The 23,223-nt window shown below is 35.9% G+C and overlaps 1 protein-coding gene across 1 annotated transcript in view; it reads left to right on the top strand.

Annotated features, from left to right (window-relative positions):
* Positions 1 to 23,223, top strand: part of SYCP2L (synaptonemal complex protein 2 like) — a 73,491-nt gene that overhangs the window by 14,154 nt on the left and 36,114 nt on the right. The window contains exons 11-21 of the mRNA XM_027867921.1: positions 1,726 to 1,778; positions 2,233 to 2,278; positions 6,355 to 6,447; positions 6,548 to 6,608; positions 10,181 to 10,334; positions 12,687 to 12,787; positions 15,611 to 15,705; positions 18,368 to 18,425; positions 18,514 to 18,598; positions 21,245 to 21,266; positions 21,318 to 21,353. Coding sequence (XP_027723722.1) covers positions 1,726 to 1,778; positions 2,233 to 2,278; positions 6,355 to 6,447; positions 6,548 to 6,608; positions 10,181 to 10,334; positions 12,687 to 12,787; positions 15,611 to 15,705; positions 18,368 to 18,425; positions 18,514 to 18,598; positions 21,245 to 21,266; positions 21,318 to 21,353 — 804 coding nt within the window. The remainder of the gene's footprint in view (positions 1 to 1,725; positions 1,779 to 2,232; positions 2,279 to 6,354; positions 6,448 to 6,547; positions 6,609 to 10,180; positions 10,335 to 12,686; positions 12,788 to 15,610; positions 15,706 to 18,367; positions 18,426 to 18,513; positions 18,599 to 21,244; positions 21,267 to 21,317; positions 21,354 to 23,223) is intronic.

Raw genomic sequence — 23,223 nt, 5'->3', positions numbered from 1 at the left:
GTGTTCTGGGCAGAAATACTGGAGTGGTTTGCCATTTCTTTCTCCAGCTCATTTTACAGATGAGGAAACTGAGACGGACAAAGTTAAGCGACTTGCCCGGGGTCACACAGCTAGTAGGTATCTGAGGCCAGATTTGAACTCAGGAAAATGAACTCTATCCATTGTACCACCTAACTGCTCCGAATCCTCTATAGTCTAGAGGGAAAAATTGATCAATTTGCTTCCAAACAACTTAAGCCTAGTAGAATATTTTGAACAAGTGAATGGGCCATTCTATCCTCATGTGTACCTCTGGAATAGAGCAACATTAACTGCTAGAATTTTGTTGTCCAATTTACTTGGCATTCTGAAATAAATCATTATATGAAATTAAGGAGTCAAGATTGAGGAGGCTAAATGCGAGGGATTGGATCCTTTGGAGAATACCATCTTTTTACCTATAAGACAGCCTGTGATGTCCCTTTGCTCATCTTGAACAAAAATTGTGTTTGGGGTGGTAGTATTTTATACTTTTAATTAAATCTGAAGTTTTCAATATTTTTTTTTTATCTCATATGACTACTAAGGTTCCTCCTAGCACTTGGTCTACCCTTAAAGGTCATAGAATGATTTTTTTTTTCAAATGGTAGCTATAGATTCACGTTTCGGCCTGGCACTTTGTTTTTCCATAGGACAGATAATCACAATGGGAAAATTAGGGTTGAGGGAAGGGAATAGGAGAAGATAGATTGCTCCGGAAATCAGTCAAGATGTTAATTGATGTGAAGAAAAAAAATGGTAGTCTCTTTTATATGAAAAATACATATATACATATATATATAAACAATATGTCCCCTTAATACTCAAAGAAATGACACGGAAAATGAGGAGTCTTAGTAGAAGTAAATGTAGTATTTTCTTGATAATGAAAGGGAATAGAGGCAAGAATAATCAGAAATAACTGGAATAAATAATTTGGAATGTGCTTTGGGGATCAGAGAATGGAAGGTTTATCCTCCTAGCTGCTTTTGTTCTAGGCAAATGCAAAAATGAAAGTATGCTTTCAGAGTACTTACCATCTGATAATGGGGTGAAGGGATCTAGAAAAGAACTGGGCAAATACCTCTGAAAGTATTCATTTGAGTAGATGATCTATGCTCATGTGTCATCAAAAGTAGACTAGGAGGGGCAGCTAGATGGTACAGTGGATAGAGCTCTTTGGAGTCAGGAGAACCTGAGTTCAAATCTGGCCTCAGGCACTTGACACTTACTAACTGTGTGACCCTGGGCAAGTTACTTAACCCCAATTACCTCACTAAAAAGCAAAAAAAAAATTTCAAAAATTTTTTTAAAAAAAGTAGACTAGAGGAGGGAGAGAAGAAACTTAAAATGGAAAATGAAATACTATAACATAACATGGTGAAAAGAACAGGCTTGCCTTCCCAAGGGAGTAAAAAATGGCAACATGTATCATCCTGGAAACCTAAGCTTTCCCTTGAAGAAAAATATTCTTCTAGAAAAATGTCCCAGATATCTATCTGCCCTCTTGGAATTTGTGGTAATTCTGATTTTTGTGGACCTTGATAAAGCAGTCTTATTTTCCTTTGAATTTTTTTGGGGTTGTGAAAAATTTCTCTTCATCAGCATTCTAAAAGTAAAATACAAGCCAATAAGAATTTGGTTTATAATCTCAATCTTTAATTTAAACAGATAAATAACAATTCTACCACTTGCTTTATATTGAAGGACAGTAGAAGATTTCTTAATTGCCTAAATGATAAGCTTGGTGATAAAAGAAGGTAAGAATCTCAATTTGAATACCATTGGGCTTATTGGTAGCAGTAGGATTTAGAAGTATCCTTGATATTTTAGAAGAACAAATGAAAAGAGCATTGGCTTTGAAATTTGAGGACCTGGGTTTGAATCCTACCTCTGTGCGTGACTTTGGGCAAGTCACTTAACTTCTGTGGTCCTCAGTTTTATGAATCTGTCAAATGAGAGAAATGGACTAGAGGGCTTCCAGCTCCTTTTACCTCTCTATTTATGATCCTAGATGTATTCCGTTCCCTGTTAGAGATTTTGACTAACTTCATTAGCAACCAGCTTTGAGATTTGTTGGTTGGAATCTTTGCCCAACTCTGTCCAAAGGGATTTAACAACATACCTGATTTATATGAGAGCATTTGTTTATAAAGCTTCTAAATTTTTGTTTTGGTTCAAATCGTATTTTTCTAATAGCGTGGTATTTTGCAGGGTTTATACATTTCCATGTATTGCTGCCTTTGTCGATGGCTATGAGGTAATATTATTTCCCTCTCCTTTTCTCTCCCCTCCCCGCCATGCATGGTCATTGCATACAGTCAATTTAATTATGAACATGAAACTTATTTTATTATTTGTATGGTAAAATTGCCAGAAAATCTTACTCTATTGCCTCATTATGGCATGTGGATGTGATCTGCAGTTCCTAAAAACTGTACCAGTCAAAAGATTATACCATACTTGAAATAGAGTCCCAGCAACCCACTTATATCCCAAGTGGACTTTGTCAAAACAACCTACCTAAGTACAGAAAGCTATGCCACCAATTGTTTGGTTACTTGGTGATCAATGATTTGGCTGTGGCAATTTAATAAGCAAAGAAAAACACAAAGTCACATTCAGTTCTATGAAGCTGCCTTCCATTTATGTAGTGATGGTAGTAGGATGATGGAAAAAGGGAGAAGACAGTGCTAACTACTACAAAGTTCTTAGATTATCTATAATCTATGTCTATCTATAATCTATAACCATTAACTCAACTGTTGATATTCTAAAGGTGAGATTTTTGACTAGTTACATACCACTGGAGGAACCAAGTCATTTTAATTGCAGTTTGTATATGCGTCTCTTGCACAGGATGGAAGATATAAAAGAATACATATGTGAAGTATTTGATAAGATCCTGCAAAGTATCAATGTATTTGTTGGTATTTGGAAACTTTAATGGAGAGAGGAGGGACTAGATGAGGTGGTTGGAAAAGACTGAAGAGGAGACAGACAGAGACAGAAGACTCCCAATTAATCATAATTAATACTTTCTTTTTAAAAAGAATCAGAAAATTTTAGACTGAGCATGCACCAAGTAACATGACAAGAAAAGAAATTGATTCTATTTTAAAGGACAGTAAGTGACTCGTTACTGATTTGGGAGTCCTGACCAAACCAGCTACATATATCGTCAGACCACCAACTTGTTAGAACAAAGATCAGAATTAATGCAAAATTGGAAGAAAAATGGTATGGCAATCAATGAAAACAAATTTAAGTTATACAGTAGGCCACAGGGTGTTATCATGGGATGGAGGGGTGGAAGTGAGACAGCTGGGATAGAGGCAGAACAGGTCAGAGGGTGAGTGGGGAGGGACATTAGTAGCCTGGCTGGGACTTTTGATGTAGTGGTTACAGGCGAGGACTCCTCAATCAAGTTAGTGAATGTAGAGGGGGCAAACAAGGATGATTAAATAGAGAAAAACAAATTATAATGTGGAAACAGGAGCATATCACAGCGAATAAGGTATGCGTAAGTTTTACTTTTGAAATTTTTACCATGAAAAACCTTAGTCTTTGGAAACACTCTTAATCATGGGAATAGTGATGGACAATTCTTATTCACAAGCAGAATAAATGAACTCGAACACAATGTAATTTCAGGGGCCAAGAAGGATATTCTTTGCCAAAATATTTTTCCCACCTAATTGATAATGTTTGATATTTATACAAATTATGCTTCTTCCTTGCCTCTGCAATTCACTGGCTTCTTTTAAGCTTTTCTACTGAAATCTTCATTATCTGAAAGAGGCCTTTCCAGGTCCTCCTCCCCACCTCCACCTCCTTTTCCCCCTACCCCTGCCTTCCTCTCCCATATCATCTTCCTTAGAGAAAGTGTGTGTCTTATATTTAATGGTATAAACACAGCTGAGACTATAAGGTTAAAATTCAAATGTGGCTTGATTTACTGTCTTTGGTGGCAAAATGAGTTTAATTATAAAATTTTGTAAATCTTTTCTATTAGTCTGTTTTCTTTCCACACACACACACACACACACACACACATACATACATATATATACATATATATATTTCATATTGTTTCCCCCATTAGAATTGAAGCCAGAGACTGTGTTTACCCTTCTTTTATATCCCCAGCTCTTAGCACAGAGCTTGGAACATAATAAGAACTTAATAAATACTTTTTGACTGACCAAAACAGAAAATAATGCCTTTTATTTAATTGTATAGAGGGATTATTAAAAATTTAAATATTCCTAGGAGAAATAACACTTTGACAAATTCATTCACCCTAATGCTATCCCAGGCACTTTCCTTGTAATAGCTCTGCAAAAGAATGGGTAGGAGCTGTCTTTTCATATCTCTTTTTGAGGGTCAGGCTCATTCTTTTTAACTCTGTAGTGTCCACTTTCAGTTGTTTTTTTTTGTTGTTATTTTTTCCATTTATGTAGCTATATTCATTGTGTATATCATTTTCTTGGCTCTGCTTACTTTACATCAGTTAATGTAATATAAATCATATTCGTAATTTCTTATAGCACATTAATATTTCACTGTATCGATGTACCACAGTTTGAAGATTCATTTATAATGCAATTTTGTCTGTCACAAAATTATGTAGGCATAGGACAAGGTCTCTGGAAATAAACTGGAATATCTGTTTTCTTCGGAGTCACTCAGGGCCCATGGAAAATTGCCCAGGAAAGATGAGAATAATTTCTTCCGAAGTATAGACTATAAACTGTAGGGTCATGAACTCTAACCAAAGAAAACCCTAGACTCTATCGAGGTCCGTAAAGAAACTCCACACATGGGGTGGCTGGGCACGAAGAACTTCCTGCAGGAAGTCTAAAATCTTTGGTTCTCTCTTCTTTATGCTTTCTTGTTTCAAGTGGGTTCATTCTTAGGCACTTAAATTTCAACTAAGTTATATCCCCTATTCCAAAAGTTTCCCCATGTTGTTTTATTCTTTTAATTTTAACAAGCGTTTATGTCCTCCCTCCACCCCCCTGCACTGTGTCCTCTATTGAACAATGGAAAAAAAGAAAAATTCATAATAAATATGCCTAGTTTGGCAAAATAAATCCTCACATTAGTTATGCACAAAAATGTATGTGCCTGGCTCATACAAGGTACTCTATAAGTGCTAGCTTTGTTGTTGTTATACCATGAAATCAGAGACAAGGCTGGAAAAAAATGCTGAGCACAGCAGTAAACACTGGGAGCGATACGTTTTAGATAAGACCTTCCTAGTTTCTTCCTAGTCTAGTGTGGGGGATATGACACCCCTACATGACATACACAGATAACTGTAATACAAAACACTTTAAAGAGTTACAAAACAAAGCACTTTGTGAAGTCTGAGGGAGAAAGGATCATTGTAATCTAATTGATCCACAAACGATTTTTGAGAAGTTTGCTGCGGTAATTTGGGGATTTACAATTTTCTCTTTGTATTTTTACTGAGAAACAGTACAGCCCTGTAGATAATCAGCCTGTAGTCAGTGTTGAAATGTCTACCATCCTTTCTTTTTCTTTTTAAAGATGCAATTGGGGTTAAGTGATTTACTCAGGGTCACATAGATGGTAAGTATTTGAGGTAGAATTTAAACTCAGATCCTCCTGACTCCAGGGCTTGTGCTCTATGCACTGTCACCTAGCTTCCCCTTTTCTTTCTTAAAAAAATTTTTTTTCAATTAACAAGCATTTATTTTCTCTACTACCTGTCCTCCCCCATTGCAGGGGGGAAACCTTATAACAAACATATACATATGTTTATATATATATATATGTGTGTGTGTGTGTGTGTATGTGTATATGTATGTAATATTCAAGTAAAATGAATTCCCACACGGACCATGTCCAAAAAGTATGTCTCATTTTGAATCAGTCCATCATTTCTGCATCAGGAGGTAGGTAGCATGCACTATTGATTCTCTGAAATTGTGGTTGATCTTTGCACTGATCAGTGTTCCTAAGTCTTTCAAAGTTGTTTATGATGTTTTGTAAATTATTTTCTTGGTTCTGCTAGCTTCACTGCATATATTTGTATAAATCTTCGCAGTTTTCTCTAAAACTATCCCTTTTATTATTTCTTATGGCACAACTGATGACTGCCCACCATTCTATATAGATAAAAATGAAGCATTAATGTCTTGGGGAAGCAAGCAAAATGGTCACTGTGAAATAAATAACTCTATTACTATAGTTCTACCTTAGTTTCTTTTTTTAACCAAGTGGGTATTTTCAGAAAGATTTTCTTTTTTTATTTTACTTTGACTTTTGAGAATGCACATGTATGATAGAAATGGTCTTTATTTTCAGGTGAGGAAACCACATGATGAAAACCTGGAGAAATTTTGGATTGATTTTAATATAGGAAGTCAGAGCATAACTTTCTATATAGATAATGCTGAGGTAAAGGTTGTTTTTGTACTACATTTGAGTAGATCAAAATGCTTCTAGATAGTTTGGGTGAAAGTATTATGTACGTGTTTCCTTTATTTTTTTTTTTAAGGGTGAACTGTGGGACGCAGTAAGACTTCTAAAGGAAGCAGTTCGTGGTTTCAGTATAAAAGGTAATACCTTGATCAGAAGCACGCCTAGAAGGAGGTGCTGAGTGTCTTGCCCACACCCCGATCCCTCCTCTCCTCCAAGGCTTGGTTGATGGTTGTCCTTCATTCTCGAGGAGTACCAAAATGACATCACTGTGCTAGAGTCAAGTTTTAGTGTGTCCGACTGTGGCTGATCAGACCAACACGAGCTTGGAATGTTCTACCACAGGTCGGGCACAAATAGTCCCTGTGAACCTTTGGGGTGGATTCTCTAAGTTTTCGTATCTTGCATTTCTCTTGAGCTATTTCAATTCTGCTTTGCTCATAGAGCACAGTACCGTCTCTGATGTGGGCACGCCATGCTGAGTGGTCCTGTGCCGGCTTCTCCCATGTCACACAATCAATTCCAAAGTTCTTGAGAATGTCCTTGTATTGCTTCTTCTGACCGCCGTGTGAACGCTTGCCCTGTGTGAGTTCTCCATAAAATAGTTTTTTTGGCAAGCATACGTTTTGCATTCGAACAACGTGACCAGCCCATCAGAGCTTCACTCTCTGAAGCAGAGTTTGAATGTGTGGCAGTTTAGTTCGAGAAAAGACCTCAGTGTCTGGTACCTTATCCTGCCAGGTCATCTTCAGAATCTTCCTAAGACAATTCCAATGGAAGCGATTCAGTTTCCTGGTGTGGTTCTGGTATACTGTCCAGGTTTCACAGGCTTTCAACAATGAGGTCAGCACAACAGCTCAGTAGACCTTCAGTCTGGTAGTCAGTCTAATACTTCTCTTCCGTACTTTCCTTCAGAGCCTCCCAAACACCTCAAGTGCCTGCCTCAGCCGCCTTCGTGGCTGTTGGAACAAATTGTTCTCATCCACCCATTCCACTAGGGGATGTCTTCACATGGTTGGGGTAGACATTCCCCTAACTCACCGATGGGTTTGAGACCCCTGGGTTACCCTCGACCTGGCTTAGTTGGTCTGCCAAAACGGTTTACTGGCGTGTGGCCACTGTGCATGCTACAGTTTCTTGGAGCCATAGGTGAGAGTTAGGTGGAACAGGTGGACACCAAGGGTGGAAAGCAGCCCTCACACTAGAGGCTCTAGTCTTCCCTGAACACACCCCGTACCCCTCCTCCAAGGCAAAGGGAGAATAGAAGGACCAGTCACTACTGCAGAGTCTGGGCACATCCTTCTAGGCCTTCCTATCATTGTCATTATGATAAATCAGCTAAATTAACCTGTGCTTTAGACCTGGAATTTGTTAGAAAATGTGCAGCTGATGTAGATGAGAGGATTATTGTTTTGGATTCTTGTTTTGCTTAAGATCTAAGAAAGACAGCATACAACTGTGGAAACAGCACTAGATCAAGAGTTGGAAGACCTGGGTTCTAGTCCCTGTTGTTATTCAGTCATGTCTGACTCTTCATGACCCTGCTTGCAGTTTTCTTGGCAATGAATGATACTGAAATTGTTATCCATTCCTTTTTCCAGCTCGTTTTACAGATGAGCAAAGTGAGGCAAACAAGGTTAAGTGACTTGCCCAGGGTCACATAACTAGTAAGTGTTTGAGGCTGGATTTGAACTCAGAAAGATGAATCTTGCTGACTCCAGGCCCAGAACTCTATCCACTGCACCACCTCGCTGCCCCCATTCCAGTCCCTGTTCTAGTACTGTCTAGTCCCATTTCTGTGAAAACTACCTGTCCTTTGTTTCCCCATCTAGAGGCAGCTAGATGAGGCAATGGCTGGAGTCTTCGGTTTGGAGTCAGGAAGACGAGTTCATATCCAGCCTCAGACACTGTGTGCCCCTGGGCAAGTCATTTAATCTTTTAGTGCTATAAGCTACTAAGACTATAGTTGAAGAGAAGCTGTTTATCTGTATTACTGGAGGAAGTTTTCTCATTGGGAATTTCCTATACCTTTGTTATCACAAGTCCAGTCCAAGGGGAAAAATGTGTGCGTATTCACATATATACTCATGTGTGTATGTGCATACATATAACTATATGTACATATATATGTATATATACATAATAAAATGGATTAGGGATAAATTTTATTTGTGTTTTGTCAACTTGGAAATGTACTTTGATTAAAAATAGGTGTTCATGATTGCTGCCAATCTCCTGACAGAGAAGTGATGGACTATTCAAAGTAAGACATACTTTTATGGATATATCCAATATAGGGATTTGTTTTTCCTGATACACTTGTTACAAGAGTTTTTTAAATTTCTTTTTTCTTTACTTTTCTTATTTTTCAGATGTGGGAGGTAGAAAGGAAAAAAATGTCTGGTAGTTGAAAAAAATTTTTTTTGAAAGTAGAAGTGAAACCAACTCAGAAAAGTATTGCATTGCATACACAAGTGGAATTTAATGTCTCCCACTCAGGACACCTATGGGATAATCATAGATTTTTTTCAGACTGGAAAGGGACCTTTAGGGGCCAACCCCCTCATTTTACAGTGAGGAAATCAAATCCCAGAGAGATTAAAGGATTTTTCCAAGGTGACACGGGCAGATTTTGAACCTAGGTCCTCTGATTCCAAATTCATTGTACCTAATATTAGAATCCCTTTCAGAGCAGGGTGAAGGAGCAGTTGCTGGGCCTCTCAAGAGTTGCCCTACTTTTGGGGACACAGCTGATTGAGGCAGTATTGGTGTTAGTGGTATCCAAGCACACTGTATTTGAGGGTCAGGTCTTCTGAGTTGATTCTGTACTGACCACACAGCAAATGGGCCTGAGCGACCTTGGTAGGAAGGGGAAGGGAATCACAAGGGCCCCCAGTACCTAGGAAGAGAGGAGAGAGAAGGAACTAGAAAAGAAAGTAGGAAAGTACCGAAGATACACCTCACAACTTTTTCCCTTTGTTTTGGAGAGTTCACTTAATATTCAATGCCTACAAGAAACTTTTGTCTATCCAGCAATTTACAGAACAATTTATAAAGTCTCTACTTCCTCTCCTTCCCCACCAAGTAGCCCATAAACCATTCATCTGATATTTACCTAAAAATAAAAGGTTATTTTTAAAAGTCAGAGGCTGACAGACTACTTTGTGATGATGTAAAAGGTTCATTCATCCTTTCCAGTCAAAAGACAGACTGGATGCCTAGGGTTATCATTGACACTAGTGTTGGAATCTGATAAAACAGTTTTTTAAAAAGCCCCCCCCACCCCCAATTTCATTTGGCAGCTAGGTGATACAGTGGTTAGAGCACTGAATCTAGAGTCCAGAAGACTTATCTTCTTGAGTTCAGATCTGGCCTTAGACACTTATAGCTATGTGACCCTGGGTAAGTCACTTAACTCTGTTTGCCTCAGTTTCTTCAAGCTGTAAAATGAGCTGGAGAAGACAAACCACTCCAGTATCTTTGCCAAGAAAACCCCAAATGAGGTCATGAAAAGTCAGACACAACTGAAATGACTGACCAAGAAGTTTATTCAGTCTCAGATCTATGCAAGTACTTATTCTAGAAAATTTGGGTAGATAGCAATGGTGAGCAAACATTTTCTCATTCAGTAATTTGGAATTATGAACAGTAAAACAAGTCTTTCGATATGCCTGCTATATAATGTGTCCTCCTCTTTTTTTTCTTTTAGTAGAAGTTGGAAAAAAGAAGGTGCTTGTTGTTTACCTGAAGAAATCTCTTCTTCTTTTCAACAACAAAGAAGTGATGAAAATAGAAATACATTTTGATTTACAATTCAGCATACTAAAAACTTGCATGAAAGTTCTTGGACAGGACAAATACCTGGCAAGTTCATTTATTTTTTGTTTTATTTTTTGCTCATTTAAAAATGTGTCAGTATTTGTGATTCTCCAGCTTTCTTGTTTGGCATTAAAACCTTGATTTTCATTGATAGAAGAGGTTGAAAGTTTGAGATCTTTGGAAATAGTGGATAAATCTTGACCTTTATGAGATATAGTGTCATAGGATATATAAACCACTCACCACTCCCAACCCCCATCTACGAATTCCATTTTTCTTCTTTCAATTAAGGATTGATCTGCTTGCTCATTTGATCATTGCTACTACTTTGTTTCTACCTTCATTCTTCTCCAGATATTCTACAGAAAAGAACACAGGTTTCTAACTTAATCCCCATTCTGGAATAAGTACATAATCTTTATTTAGGTTTATAAGCTGCCTGAGGGCAAGAGTTATCTTATTTTGATGTCCCTGGTGGTTAGTATCGTCCCATGTACATAACAAATAATTCGTAAGACAAATTTGTTTAGCACAACAAATTCCTTTTTTTGGGGGGGGGGGGAGACAATGTGACTTGCCCAGAGTCACACAACTAGAAAATGTGATTTATCTGCAGTAAGATTAGAACTCAGGTCCTCCTGATTCCAGGGCTGCCGATCCGTCCACTGCACCACCTAGCTGCCCCAACAAACTCTTAACAAACTGACTGAGTTGTTACTTTAAGGCTTACAAAGTGCTTTGGTTCTGCTAGGCTGTCTCCTTCCTCACACCTGTCCTATTGAAGCCCTGAAAGCTTTTCTTCAAGCCTCAGCTCAGGTGTCACCACCTGCCTACATGAAGCCTTTTCTGATCCCTTTATTTAGTTCATTCTCTTTCCTCAAATTATCTTGTGTTTGTATATGGTTTAGTTTAAGTTCCTTGATAACAGCATAATGGTTCTTTTTTTTTTTTTTTTGGTCTTTTTGTATTTCTAATACCTAGCATGGTGCATTACATATTAGTCATTCAGTCAATAAGCATTTATTAAGCACCTACAATGTGTCAGGAACTTTGTGCTAAGTGCTTAGGATATGTAGAAAGACAGAAGATGCCCCTGCCCTCAAGGAGCTAATGGGGGGTGGGGAGAACAAGGAAATGTGTGCAAACAAGTACATATAGGATAAATAGGAAATGATAGAGGGAAAGCACTAGAATTAAGAGATAATAGTAAGCTTTTGATAAAAGTTTGTTGAATAGATATGACAGACTGTTCTTAAAAAACTTATAATATCACGGGAGAAAGGAAAAGTTCACAAAAATATGGTCAAATTAGGAGAATGGAATGTGCAAAGAAGAGAGAGGTACAGACAAAATGTGAGAAATTTTAGGATAGAGAATATTGTTGTGAGAGGAGTTCAGATACCTATTATTAATTGGTAAACTCATGTTAATAGAATACTTCAAGTTTGTAAAGAACTTTCCTCACAACTAGATAGTACATCAATTTCTTGAGGCTCAGGTTAAGCAAATGGATTCATTTATGATCACATTATACAAAGGGGCAGCTAGATGGTGCAGTAGATAAAGTGTTAGGCCTAGAGATAGGAAGGTCTGAGTTCAAATCTGATCTCAGACACTAGCTTTATGACCCTGGGCAAGTCACTTAACTCTGTTTACCTCAGTTTCCTCATCTGTAAAATGAGCTGGAAATAATGGCAAACCACTCCAGGATCTCTGCCACGAAAACCCCAAATGGGGTCACAAAGATTCAGACATAACTGAAACAAATGAACAACAAAACATATGCAAAATATCAGCCCTAGTATTTGAATTTGGGTATCCTAATTCCAAGTTCAGTACCCCTGAAGGTTCTTTTCTTCAATGCTATACAGACTGTAATTGTCCCCTGGGGCAGGTAGGTGGATATGTTGATAAAAATGATGTCAATTTAAATCTCAACTCATAATTATTAGCTGTGTGACCCTGAGCAAATCACTTAACCTTGCTCAGCCTCAGTTTCCTCATCTGCAAAATGGGGTGTTGTGAGGATCAAATGAGTTATAACATGTGCAAGGCTTAAAGTGTTTATATAAATGCTATTATTATTATTTATTCTTTTTGAAGGTCTCTAGGACTCTGAAACATAGAAATGATGTTCTTCATCTTGATGCATTCCTCTTTCTTATCCATTCACTGGGTAGGCCTAGAAATAAGAGGCATTTGGAATAATGACTAGGAGAAGGAAGGGAGCTTGAAATGGGTGAAGAAAGCTATGGAGCAGTTTTCCTTATTCACAATATTTGTATATTGTTGCTACACCGTATGCTCATTATGCTTTTCAGTGTTTCCCTTGCAAAAGATATTAGGGTAAAAAGAACTGTTTTTTTTTTAAATAACCTGTTTTTGTTTGGTTTTCAACTGAACCCTGATCAGACAAAAAGGGAAGAACCACCAGAAATTCCTGAAAGTTTCAAGGAACAAGAGACAGCAGAGAGTCCCAGTTACCAAGAGGAAAAAGCAGGTATGTATGGAAGTTAGAAAATAATCATGTTGCTAATTCCCTAAATTAATAATCAAGATGATCCTCAAGGACAGTAATGAATTTCAGATTTTACTCTGAATCACTTACTTACTGAATCAGCTTTCTCTATGACTAACTAGACTCATAGTTCTCATAAGGCCCTTGACTTATCAGTTCAACTTTTCAAAAATGTTTTAAATTATTGATCTGAAATTCAGTGATTAACCAATACTCTGAAATTCATCGTTTTTTTTCCTCAGAGATGTAGCTGTTGCATAAGCAATGATCTAGGCTTGGGAGTCTGGAAGCAGAGGGAGCTCTTAAAAAACATGATGTAGTATTAGGGTGAAACCATTGCTCCCTATCTACTAAATCAAGTGACAAGTGATAGTTGAAAATCTAGGATTGGTATTGTGAGGAATTATTGGAAAGGATATCAGATTTTGAGGCAATGGACATGAAAATGGTTCCTGCTCTTCCACTTAATTACCTGGATGACTTTGGGCAAGTTTCTTTACCTGTCTGGGCCTCAGTTTCCCCATACGTAAATGAATGGGTTGTGCCAGGTGATCTGTGAGGACCATTCCAGCTTTAGATCTATAATCCTATGATTAACTTTCTCCCCTCTTCGCCTCTCTCCACCTCTATCTCTCCTTCCTCACAGGAGAATTAGCAGGACTTTAAGAATCTATGATTTCATTGATGGAAAGAATATATACCCCAATAGGAAGTCTTGGTGAATTGCTTTTATTGAAGAAAAAAATGATCACCTAGTGGCCACTGCTTGGTAATCAGCCCTTGTAAATATTTAGCTTGGGCTGATTCTCAGAGGATGACTGAGGACCCTTTTTCAGAATCTATGTAGACATAATATCTGTTTTTTGGTGAGCTAAATTGCACCTCTAGATCAAAGTGACCCTAGGAAAAATTGGAGCAAGTGAAATTTGGTTCTGCTTATTTACCATCTATGTTTTTGTGCACATCTCTCCATTTATTCCTATTGGCCCTTATTCTCACAGTCTGAAAATAATAGTTGATAGGCATAAGGCGTTACTCCTCCCAGGAACATTTGTGTTTAAATGAATTATCTTTATTATATTCACGTTTATTGATGTCCTTAAAAAAAACCTCACTGTCACTTCCTGACCAGCTTATCCCCAATAGAATCCTTCCTTTTAACACAGAGTTCAGAACAACAGAACAATACATTGGCTGAACCTGACACCCAACCAGTGCCATGTTTTGTATCTATAGTCTATTGCTACTTCTAAGTACCAGAAAAGTGGTAAGGAAGGTGGGAAGGAAAGTTCTAAGTAAAGGAAAATGGGAGGCATGTTTCACCATTCCTCCTCTGAGAGCAAATTAATCAGGGGTGCTTACATTTTTTAAAAAAATCAAAATTGTGAGCTTCTTACTCTAGCATTTCAAGCATTTTACCTGGAGAGTAGTTTTTTCATTTTCATTTTCTGCTTGTTTTTATTGTTACAGAATTTTAAAGTCCTTGTACCTAATTAAAAACAAACACACCCCCACCCTCCATCCCCAAATACCTGCACAGGACAGATGAGGGTCATCCAGTCTTATCTGTGTAGATACTGTTTATTCCTTAGGCCAGTCTTGTTTCAAATCCTGTATTTTCATGTATATAACTTAAAACTTAACATAGTTAGGTACTTGTTTTTAAAACTCCACATTTAGTTTCCTAGTTTTAAGTCGAGACAGGACTAGATTACCAGAAGATGGCGCTGACCTCATGATCTCATAGGATGAGGCATCCTAGGACTTCCTCAATAGTAAATTTCTCCAGGGAAGAAGACCAAGTGGAAACTGGCGAAAAATTGTGATGCAAAATTCTTTGGTGCCCCCTTATTCTTTTTTTTCACCCCTATCTCTGTTCTCCCATTATCAAAATATTCTGGATAAGACTCTTTAGTGCAGCAGAAAGAAAAGTGAATTTGTTGATGAGGACCTCAGTTCAACACCTATGTTTGGCACACTTGTCACTTATTACTTATCATTTGTGCAACTTTGCACAAATTCAACAAGTCAAGTTGACAAGTATTTATTAAGTGTTTACTATGTGCCAAGCACTGTGCTAGGTGCTGGAGACACAAATACAAGGAAAAAGGAAAACAGTCTCTACCTTTAAGGAGCTTACATTCTAATGGCGGAAAATGATTCACAAAAAAGGGAGCTAAAAAGTCAGAGGCAAGGGGAAAGGTTGGTACCTGTACAGGAGAAATGGGGTAAAATACAGAGAGTCAGAAGCAGAGCCCAGAGAGGAATGAAGGATGCGTGGCCTGGGCCCTTCTCCAAATAGCAGGTTTTGGGAGAAACAAATGGGAGAAGGGGGACAACTGGGGCAGAACGAACTTCCAGGGCTAGAAGAGAATTGAGGTGTAGTGATCTGGAGAGCTGGAAGCAAAGCCAGAAGAAGAATGAAGCATGTCAATTGACCTTTCTGGTCCTCAATTTTCTCATGTGTAAAATAAGGAATCTATAATATATCTTCTAGCTCTAAATCTATTATTTTAAGATTAATAAACTCATTTGCACTGAGGTGTAAGTGACAAGGAAATAGTCCTTCCCAGGTGAACTTTAACAAGAGACAAAATTTCAAATCAAAATTATGAATGATATAATTTCAGACATTGGCAACCAGTAGGGAAAGTGTTGGGTTTTTTTTGGACAAAAGTGTCCCTAAAATCATCTACTATGCATGTAGACAAATACTTGAAGCATGTTTTGATAGCAGTAGTCTGAAGCTAAATTATGTCTGTTTCCAAAAGGGCTATTTACTTTTTCCTCAAATGTTTTTCAAAGTACAAGAACCCATGTACCAGGAAGAATCTGTGCAAGAGGACAAAAATGATTCTTTTTATGAGCCTTCCCAAGTAGTTGAACAGCCTGAGACAAAAGTAAGTATCAAAGATTTGAAGTTTGATACCTGAAGTATATGTATTATTAGGCTGTTAATGATGGGATTTGAGCAGGAGTTCTTAACCTTATTGAAGAAGGAGCACAGATAGCTTTCAAGGAGCTTCTGATCCTGGGATGGGAAAAACTATATCTTCATTTTCATTAAACTTTAACTGAAATTTAGTATTTCCTTCAACAGTTTAAAAATATTAGTCTAAGAAAAAGGGGCCATAGGTTTCACCAGACTTCCAAAGGGGTCAATGACACAAGTAAAGTTAATCCCTGGATTAGAGGCTGAAGATTGTGATAGATTCCCCTTCCAATTATTTCACTGGAGTGAAATCTTTTTCAAAATAAATTTTTAAAAAGTTAACAAGCATTTCTCTCTCTCTTACCCCTACTTCCAACAGAAAAGAAAAAAGAAAAACAAAACCATTGTAACAAAAATGCATACTCAAGTAAAACAAATTTGGACAGGTCTAAAACTGCATACCTCATTCTGTACATTAGTTTCTTTACTTGCCTTTCAGAAGGTGGGTAATATTCTTCATCATTTGTCCTCTAGAGTCATGGTTGGTCATTTCATTGATTAAGACTTCTTAAGATACTTAATCATTTTTACATTGTAATTATTGTATAAATTGTTCTTCTGCCTCTGCTCACTTTATTCTGCATCAGCACATACAAATCTTTCCAGATTTCTCTGAAACTGTCCTTTTTAAAATTTCTTAAGATGTACAAGTATTCAATTCCTTGAGATTGTCACTTAAATGCTAGTTAGATACTGTCTTCCAGAATGGCAATCAATTTTATCAGTAGCTGATTTGATCAGGCTGAAAGCATAGATAGCATACTTAGAAAACTTGAAGCTATCCCACTGGTAAGGCTAGCTAATATATTGTATGACAGCAGAATTAGGACACAGAAAAGATCTCAACAGACAAGAAAAATGAGCCATAACTAACAAGATGAAATGTAAGAGGGATGAATGTAGAACTCTGCCATAAAGCTTTAAAAATGAACCATAAAGTTTTGAAATAAGGGACTTGTATATGCCTATAGAGCAGTTAATGTGAAAAGGTTGGGAATTTGAGTTGACTCACATTTACCTTGCAGTCAATGGTGTGACTTAGCAGTTGAAAAAGCTCATTCAATCTTAGGACTCATTTATAGAAATGATCTTTCCAGAACATGGGGAGTAACAGTTTTGTTTTATTCTTTCCTAGTAGAATGTATGTGGGGCATTCTGGGACAGTTTTGTTTTTTGTGTCATTTCAAGAGGGACATTGATATGCTCAAATTAGTGATACCCTTAAGTTCTATGCTTGATATACTTGGAGGGCAACCAGAACGGTGAAGGGCTTTGAAACTATGCCATACGAGGATTGAAGAAACTAGAAACTGTTTGGCCTGGAGAGGAGAAAGAGGGGGGTAGCACAGTAATTGTCTTCAAGTATTTGAAGGAATGTTATGTGGAAGAGTAATTCTTAGACTTGTTCTGTTTGGATCCAGAAAACAGAACTAGGGGAAGGGGATAGAAGCGAGGCTGATTTTCGTTCAAAGTGAGGAATCAGACATTTCTGAGAATAGAGGGGGCTACCTCATGAAGCAATGGAGTTCCCTTCCTATGTCAGAAGGGGCCACTCAGAGACTGGATCATTATTTGAGACAATAGAGGATTTACGCTTCAAGAAGAATTGGACAAGATGACTTCTGGTGTTTTTTCCAACTCTAGAGTTCTTAGAATGTTTATGCTGGGAAATATCTTCTGAAAGAGACTAGCACTTTGTGGCTCTTTCCCAACACTAGAGGTTTTCAGCAAGAATGCTGCCTTGGCCAATTACAGATGACATTAGCACGAATTAATGGAATACTGTTGAGCTTGAATTCAGAAGGACCTGGGTTAGAGTCCCAACTCCAAGGTGTACTAGCTATGTGACCTTGGGCAAGCCATTTAATTTCTCTGAGATTCAGTTTTTTAATCTATAAAATGAAGATCAATCATCAATCAACACTTATTAAGTGCCTACTATGTGCCAGGCACTGTGCTAAGCCTTGTTAGCTGCTAATACACATACTACCTATTTTACAGGAATATTTTGTAAGGAAAGAACTTTGTAAATCTTAAAGCACCATGTTAATGTGAGTAGGTTTAATTGATTTCATGAAGCATTTCTTTTATGCATATTAAGATCAGACAAAATGACTTCATAGATGAAAACATAAAGCTAAGCCTGTTTAACATGATGTTATCAGCATCAAATAATAACAAAATCATAAATAATAACAAAACAAATAATAAAACAGAAAAGTGTAGGCTCACCATTATCATAGAAGATGTTCTTCCCAATGTCCAAATAGAAGAGGAATTGCAGATACTCCTATTTGTGGATGACATTGTGCTGATTACATCAAGCCCCAGAATACCACAGTACCTCCTCAATAAGACCAATTTCTTGGGGCCTGTTCAAAGGGAACTAATTAAAGAAACACCAAATACAGCCTCTGAATTAGTTTCATTTATAAGATGGATTGGTGCTGTGGACCTAAAGACAGCTTTGTACCAATACTTCTCCATTGTATAACTTTAAGTATTAACAATTTTGATCCCAAATTATCTAGATTCTATACACATTATTATTTTAAACGTTTCTTCCATAGAAAAGTGATGCAAATAGTACTTCAGCCCACTTTTTGGACCTGGAAGACCCAAGTCAAGGTCAGGTATAGTTGTTAACTGTCATTATTAGGATTTGCATGGCACACTTAAATGATTTAATAATTTTTTAAAAATTTTCTCCAAGTAGGAGAAATTGCTTTAGAACGGAGCTCTTTAGATGTCTTGAAAGAAGTGGATAAAATCCAGATTCTTAAATTAGATGAGAAGCCTAGGTAAGTGATTCCCAAAATATAAACAAAATAACGAATGCTTCCAAAATGAATTTAAAAAGAAATTAAGTGCCATCTAGGCCAAACACTGTGCAAATATAAATAGAAAAGAATACAGAAACTATTAATAGGAAAGAAAGATAATCCTTGCTCTCAGAAAGCTCATGTTCTGATTGGGGAAGGCAACCAGAAAGAAGAGTTCTGGGTATAACTCCTAAAGATGTCAAGAGCAGGGGGACCTTTGGGGTGTATTGGCGAGGCAGATAGTAATGTCTGGAAATCTAGGGGGTATAATGGCAGAGCACTATGGTGAGGCCTGATAGGCTGGAGGTTGCAGTAGGGTGGTAAGGCACCAAGGTCTGCCATCTTACCAGAAGGATTATAGTCGATGACTTCCTAGTCATCTAAGTGGTATTAGTGTCCATGGTTGATTTGTCACTGCTAATGTGATGACTATAGTCAAGTAAAATAATAAAATATAAATGTTTGGAGGTTGCTTTTTTTCTTTTATTTCTTGGAGTGAAGATGCTTTCCTGCCAGATAGCCTAAGGAGAATATTCCCCTGTAACTAGGCATCCCATTGATCTTGTGTAATAACAGTTGCTTGTGAGGTATAACTTAGGGGGCAGAAAGCTTTCAGTATATCTCCTATGGTACCTGAAATTCTACCATCATAAGTCAATTATGTTGCCAGAAGCTCCCATAGATATTTCTGAGATAGATAATACATGAATTCCCTAAATGTAAGGAACATGTTAGTTTGAATTTGCTCACCAAATGATCTAGCAGGGTCTGAGAGACTGGTCAGTTTTGATGGGAGAAAAAAATAGGTTTAGAATACATATAAAGTAGTCTCACGCAGGGCACCATGCTGGAAGAGGCAGCATAAACACAATATATAGAAGGAAGTTGAGTCTCATTTCATTATGTGGTTCATTTTGTATACACTGAAACTGAAGATGGATATTTTTCATTGGTGTGGGTCCCTTTCTTCACTGACACAGATCTGGACCCCTCTATTCAGCACTTAATAGTCTTTATGAGTTACAAACAAAACAATATCACTTACTATTTTTGTTTGTTTTTTGTTCAGTCATGTCTGACTCTTTGTGACCCCATTTGGAATTTTCTTGAAAAAGATACTGGAGAGATTTGCCATTTCCTTCTCCAGCTCATTTTACAGATGAGGAAACTAAGGTAAACAGAGTGAAGTGATTTGCCCAGGGTGCCACTGCTAGTAAGTGTCTGAGGCCAGATTTAAATTGAGAAAGATTAGTCTTCCTGACTCCAGGCCTGGCACTCTTATCTACTGCTCCATCCATTATACCACAAATCATTCTATGCACTAACACATTTCTGCATGCAAATGAAAATTTATGTGATTCATAAGGTGGGCATTAGTTCTAGCGAAGAGAGGATGCTGGTGAAAAAGTTGAAAGCAAGCTTCTCACTTTAGCATTTTTCCTTGGGTTGGCTCCCAGCTAACTGAAAGATCAGCTGGGGACTAACTCCAGCTAATTAGAAGAGATTAGGATGATGGGGTATTAATATAGTAATTTCATTTTAGATCCACATATTCTTTGGCAAATGGGTACGTACCTCCTAAGAGACCTAATGTTTCAAACTATCACTGGTGTGTTTGTATTTCATGAATTAATTGGGAGGTACCCCCTCTTTGAGTAGGATAGTACTCAAAACTGTTAGCTCTGAGAGGAAATGTAGTATAGCAGAAAAAGTAGTATAGACTTGAAGGTGAGGGTCAACATAAGTTGCTATCTTACACGAGACACTTGCTAATGGTGTGACCAGGGATGGGAAAGTTGTTTAAACTCTCTGGGCCTCAATTTCATGTGTAAAATGGAGATAGGAATATTTTCAGTGCCTACCTCCCAAAACTGGCAAGATTTATCAAGAGAATATATATGTGCATGTGTCTATATATGCATGTGTGTATACTCATACATACATGTGTATATATGCACACAATACACATGTGTGTGTGTGTATATACATAACACATATACATATATATGCATATACAAGGTGCTCTAATAGCTTAAAACTATATTAAGACTTTTAGGTCTTAATATATATATATAAGCTGTATAGGAATGTGTACATGTACACATAAAACTTACTAGTACTTCATTTTTTAAGAGGTAGTATGACATCAACTGATTAACATCTTTTAAACATCTTACATGTGCCAGACACCTTGCTAGGCCCCAAGGACACAAAGTCAAAGTAAAAAATGAAACAGCCCCAGCCTTCAAGAGACATGGTAGAAAGAGTTACTGAACTTTGAGTCAGGAGACCTGGATTTGAATACTGCCTCTGACATTTCAATTGGGTGACCCAGGGCAATTCACTTATCCTCCCAAAGCCTCAATTTCCTCATCTGTAAAATAGGCATAATACCTGCATTTCTTATACCTCAGATTTGTTGTGAGGAAGTGTTTTGCAAACCCTAGAGAGTTATGTAAGTGTGAATTGAATATTATTAGCTATTCATCCCATTTTCATGGGGGAAAATCTATTTTATATATTGGTATTTTTTTAAGTTTTTTGTTTTATGATCATAAAGTTTTAAGTTTTATGATCATAAAATGTTGATTTGTGATTTTTTTCCTGTTCTTTTGTTTCTGCTAGCTATAGCAATTCACCTGTGGCTGTTCGAGCTGTCCAGGAGGGTTCGTTGGAGGTAGGTGAAGGAAGCAGCAAGTGCACTTCAGAGCCTTTCCAGGTGGACATGCTTCATGTATAAACCTCCTGAAAAATACATCTTTCACTCTATTGCATTAATTAGGAATGAATCATTTTTCACTGGAGAAGAATCTTGAACTTACAGTCAGAAAGAACTCCGGAAGTCGTTTAATACACAGTATGGCATAGTGAGTAGAGAGAGGAACCTAGCTAGCGTCAAGGAAACAGTTTTATGTCCCACTTCTGATAACAGTTGTGTGACACAGGCAAGTCATTTAATTTCACTGAGCCTCACTTTCTTCATCTGTAAAATGCTTGTAATAACTCCTTTAGTACTTGACTCACAGGGTTGTTATGAGGTTTAAGATAATATATGTAAAGTGCTTCATAAACCTAAAACACTTTAAAATGTTATTGGGGGAATGGGGGAGGAATTAATCCAAATCATGACTCTTATCTACAATAGTCCCAACAAGTGATCATCTGGCTCTGCTTGAAGCCCTCCAGTGACAGAAGCTGCTACCACTGAGGTGTTGATTGCACCTTTGGAAAGGTCTGAAAGGTCTATTGTTATTCTGGTTATGCTTACTTCACTTTGCATCAATTCATTTAAGTTTCCTCAAAATTCTCTTTATTCATCGTATTAATTGTTTCTCAAAGTACAGGAAATATTTGTATACAACAACTTGTTTAGCCAGTCCCCAGTTGATGGTCATCTACTTTGTTTCTGGTTCTTTATTATGAAGATTTTGGAGTGTCTTTTTGCGTGTGTGTGTGCATAATATGTATTATATACACTTTATATATACTTATATATACACACCACATATTTATATATATACATATACATATATGTATTTATATATAAATATTTAATATTTATTTATATAATATATTGTAATATATTATTATATTATATATTATAATATTATATATTATATGTATTATGTATTATACTATATAATATATTATATTATAATATATATATAATATATATATGTATTATACATATATACACATATATATGTATTATATATTATATATAATAATATATATCATAGAATATATAAATATTTACATATTTATTTATAAATATGTATATGTATTTATAAATATGTATATATGTATTATATATTATAATATCATACATATAATTTATTTATATTTTATATTTATATTTATATATTTATATTGATATTGATATATTTATTTATATTTATATGTATTTATATTTATATAATTTATTTATATTATATAATTTATATTATATATATAATTTATTTATATATATTATATATTATATATTATTATATATTATATAATATATGATATATATTATATATATAATATATAATACATATATATGTATGTACACATATATGTATATACATATATATGTATATAATATATTATAACATAATATATTATATAATATAATATATCATATATAATATATATGATATAATATATAATATCATAATATTATAATATATAATATTATAATATTATAATATATAATATAATAATATATTATAATATAACATATCATATAATATAATATATTATATAAATAAATATTAAATATTTATATATTATACACATATGATATTTATATAATATTTACATATATAATATGTAAATATTATAAATGCATATATATTTATATAATAAATATAATATATGTATATATATGTATAATATATATATGTATTTTTATATATATAAATATTTGATATTTATTTATACAATATATTATATTATACATTATATATCATATATTATAATATTATATATGATATATGATATATCATATATATTATAATATATATGATATATGATATATGATATATTATATATTATATCATATATTATAATATATATTATTTATTTATTTATTTATTCATATATTATATATATTATATAAT

This window comes from Vombatus ursinus, unplaced genomic scaffold (assembly GCF_900497805.2).
Source record: "Vombatus ursinus unplaced genomic scaffold, bare-nosed wombat genome assembly UNPS02000577.1, whole genome shotgun sequence".
NCBI classification, from domain to species: domain Eukaryota; kingdom Metazoa; phylum Chordata; class Mammalia; order Diprotodontia; family Vombatidae; genus Vombatus; species Vombatus ursinus.
This window is presented reverse-complemented; position numbering and strand designations above follow the sequence as displayed.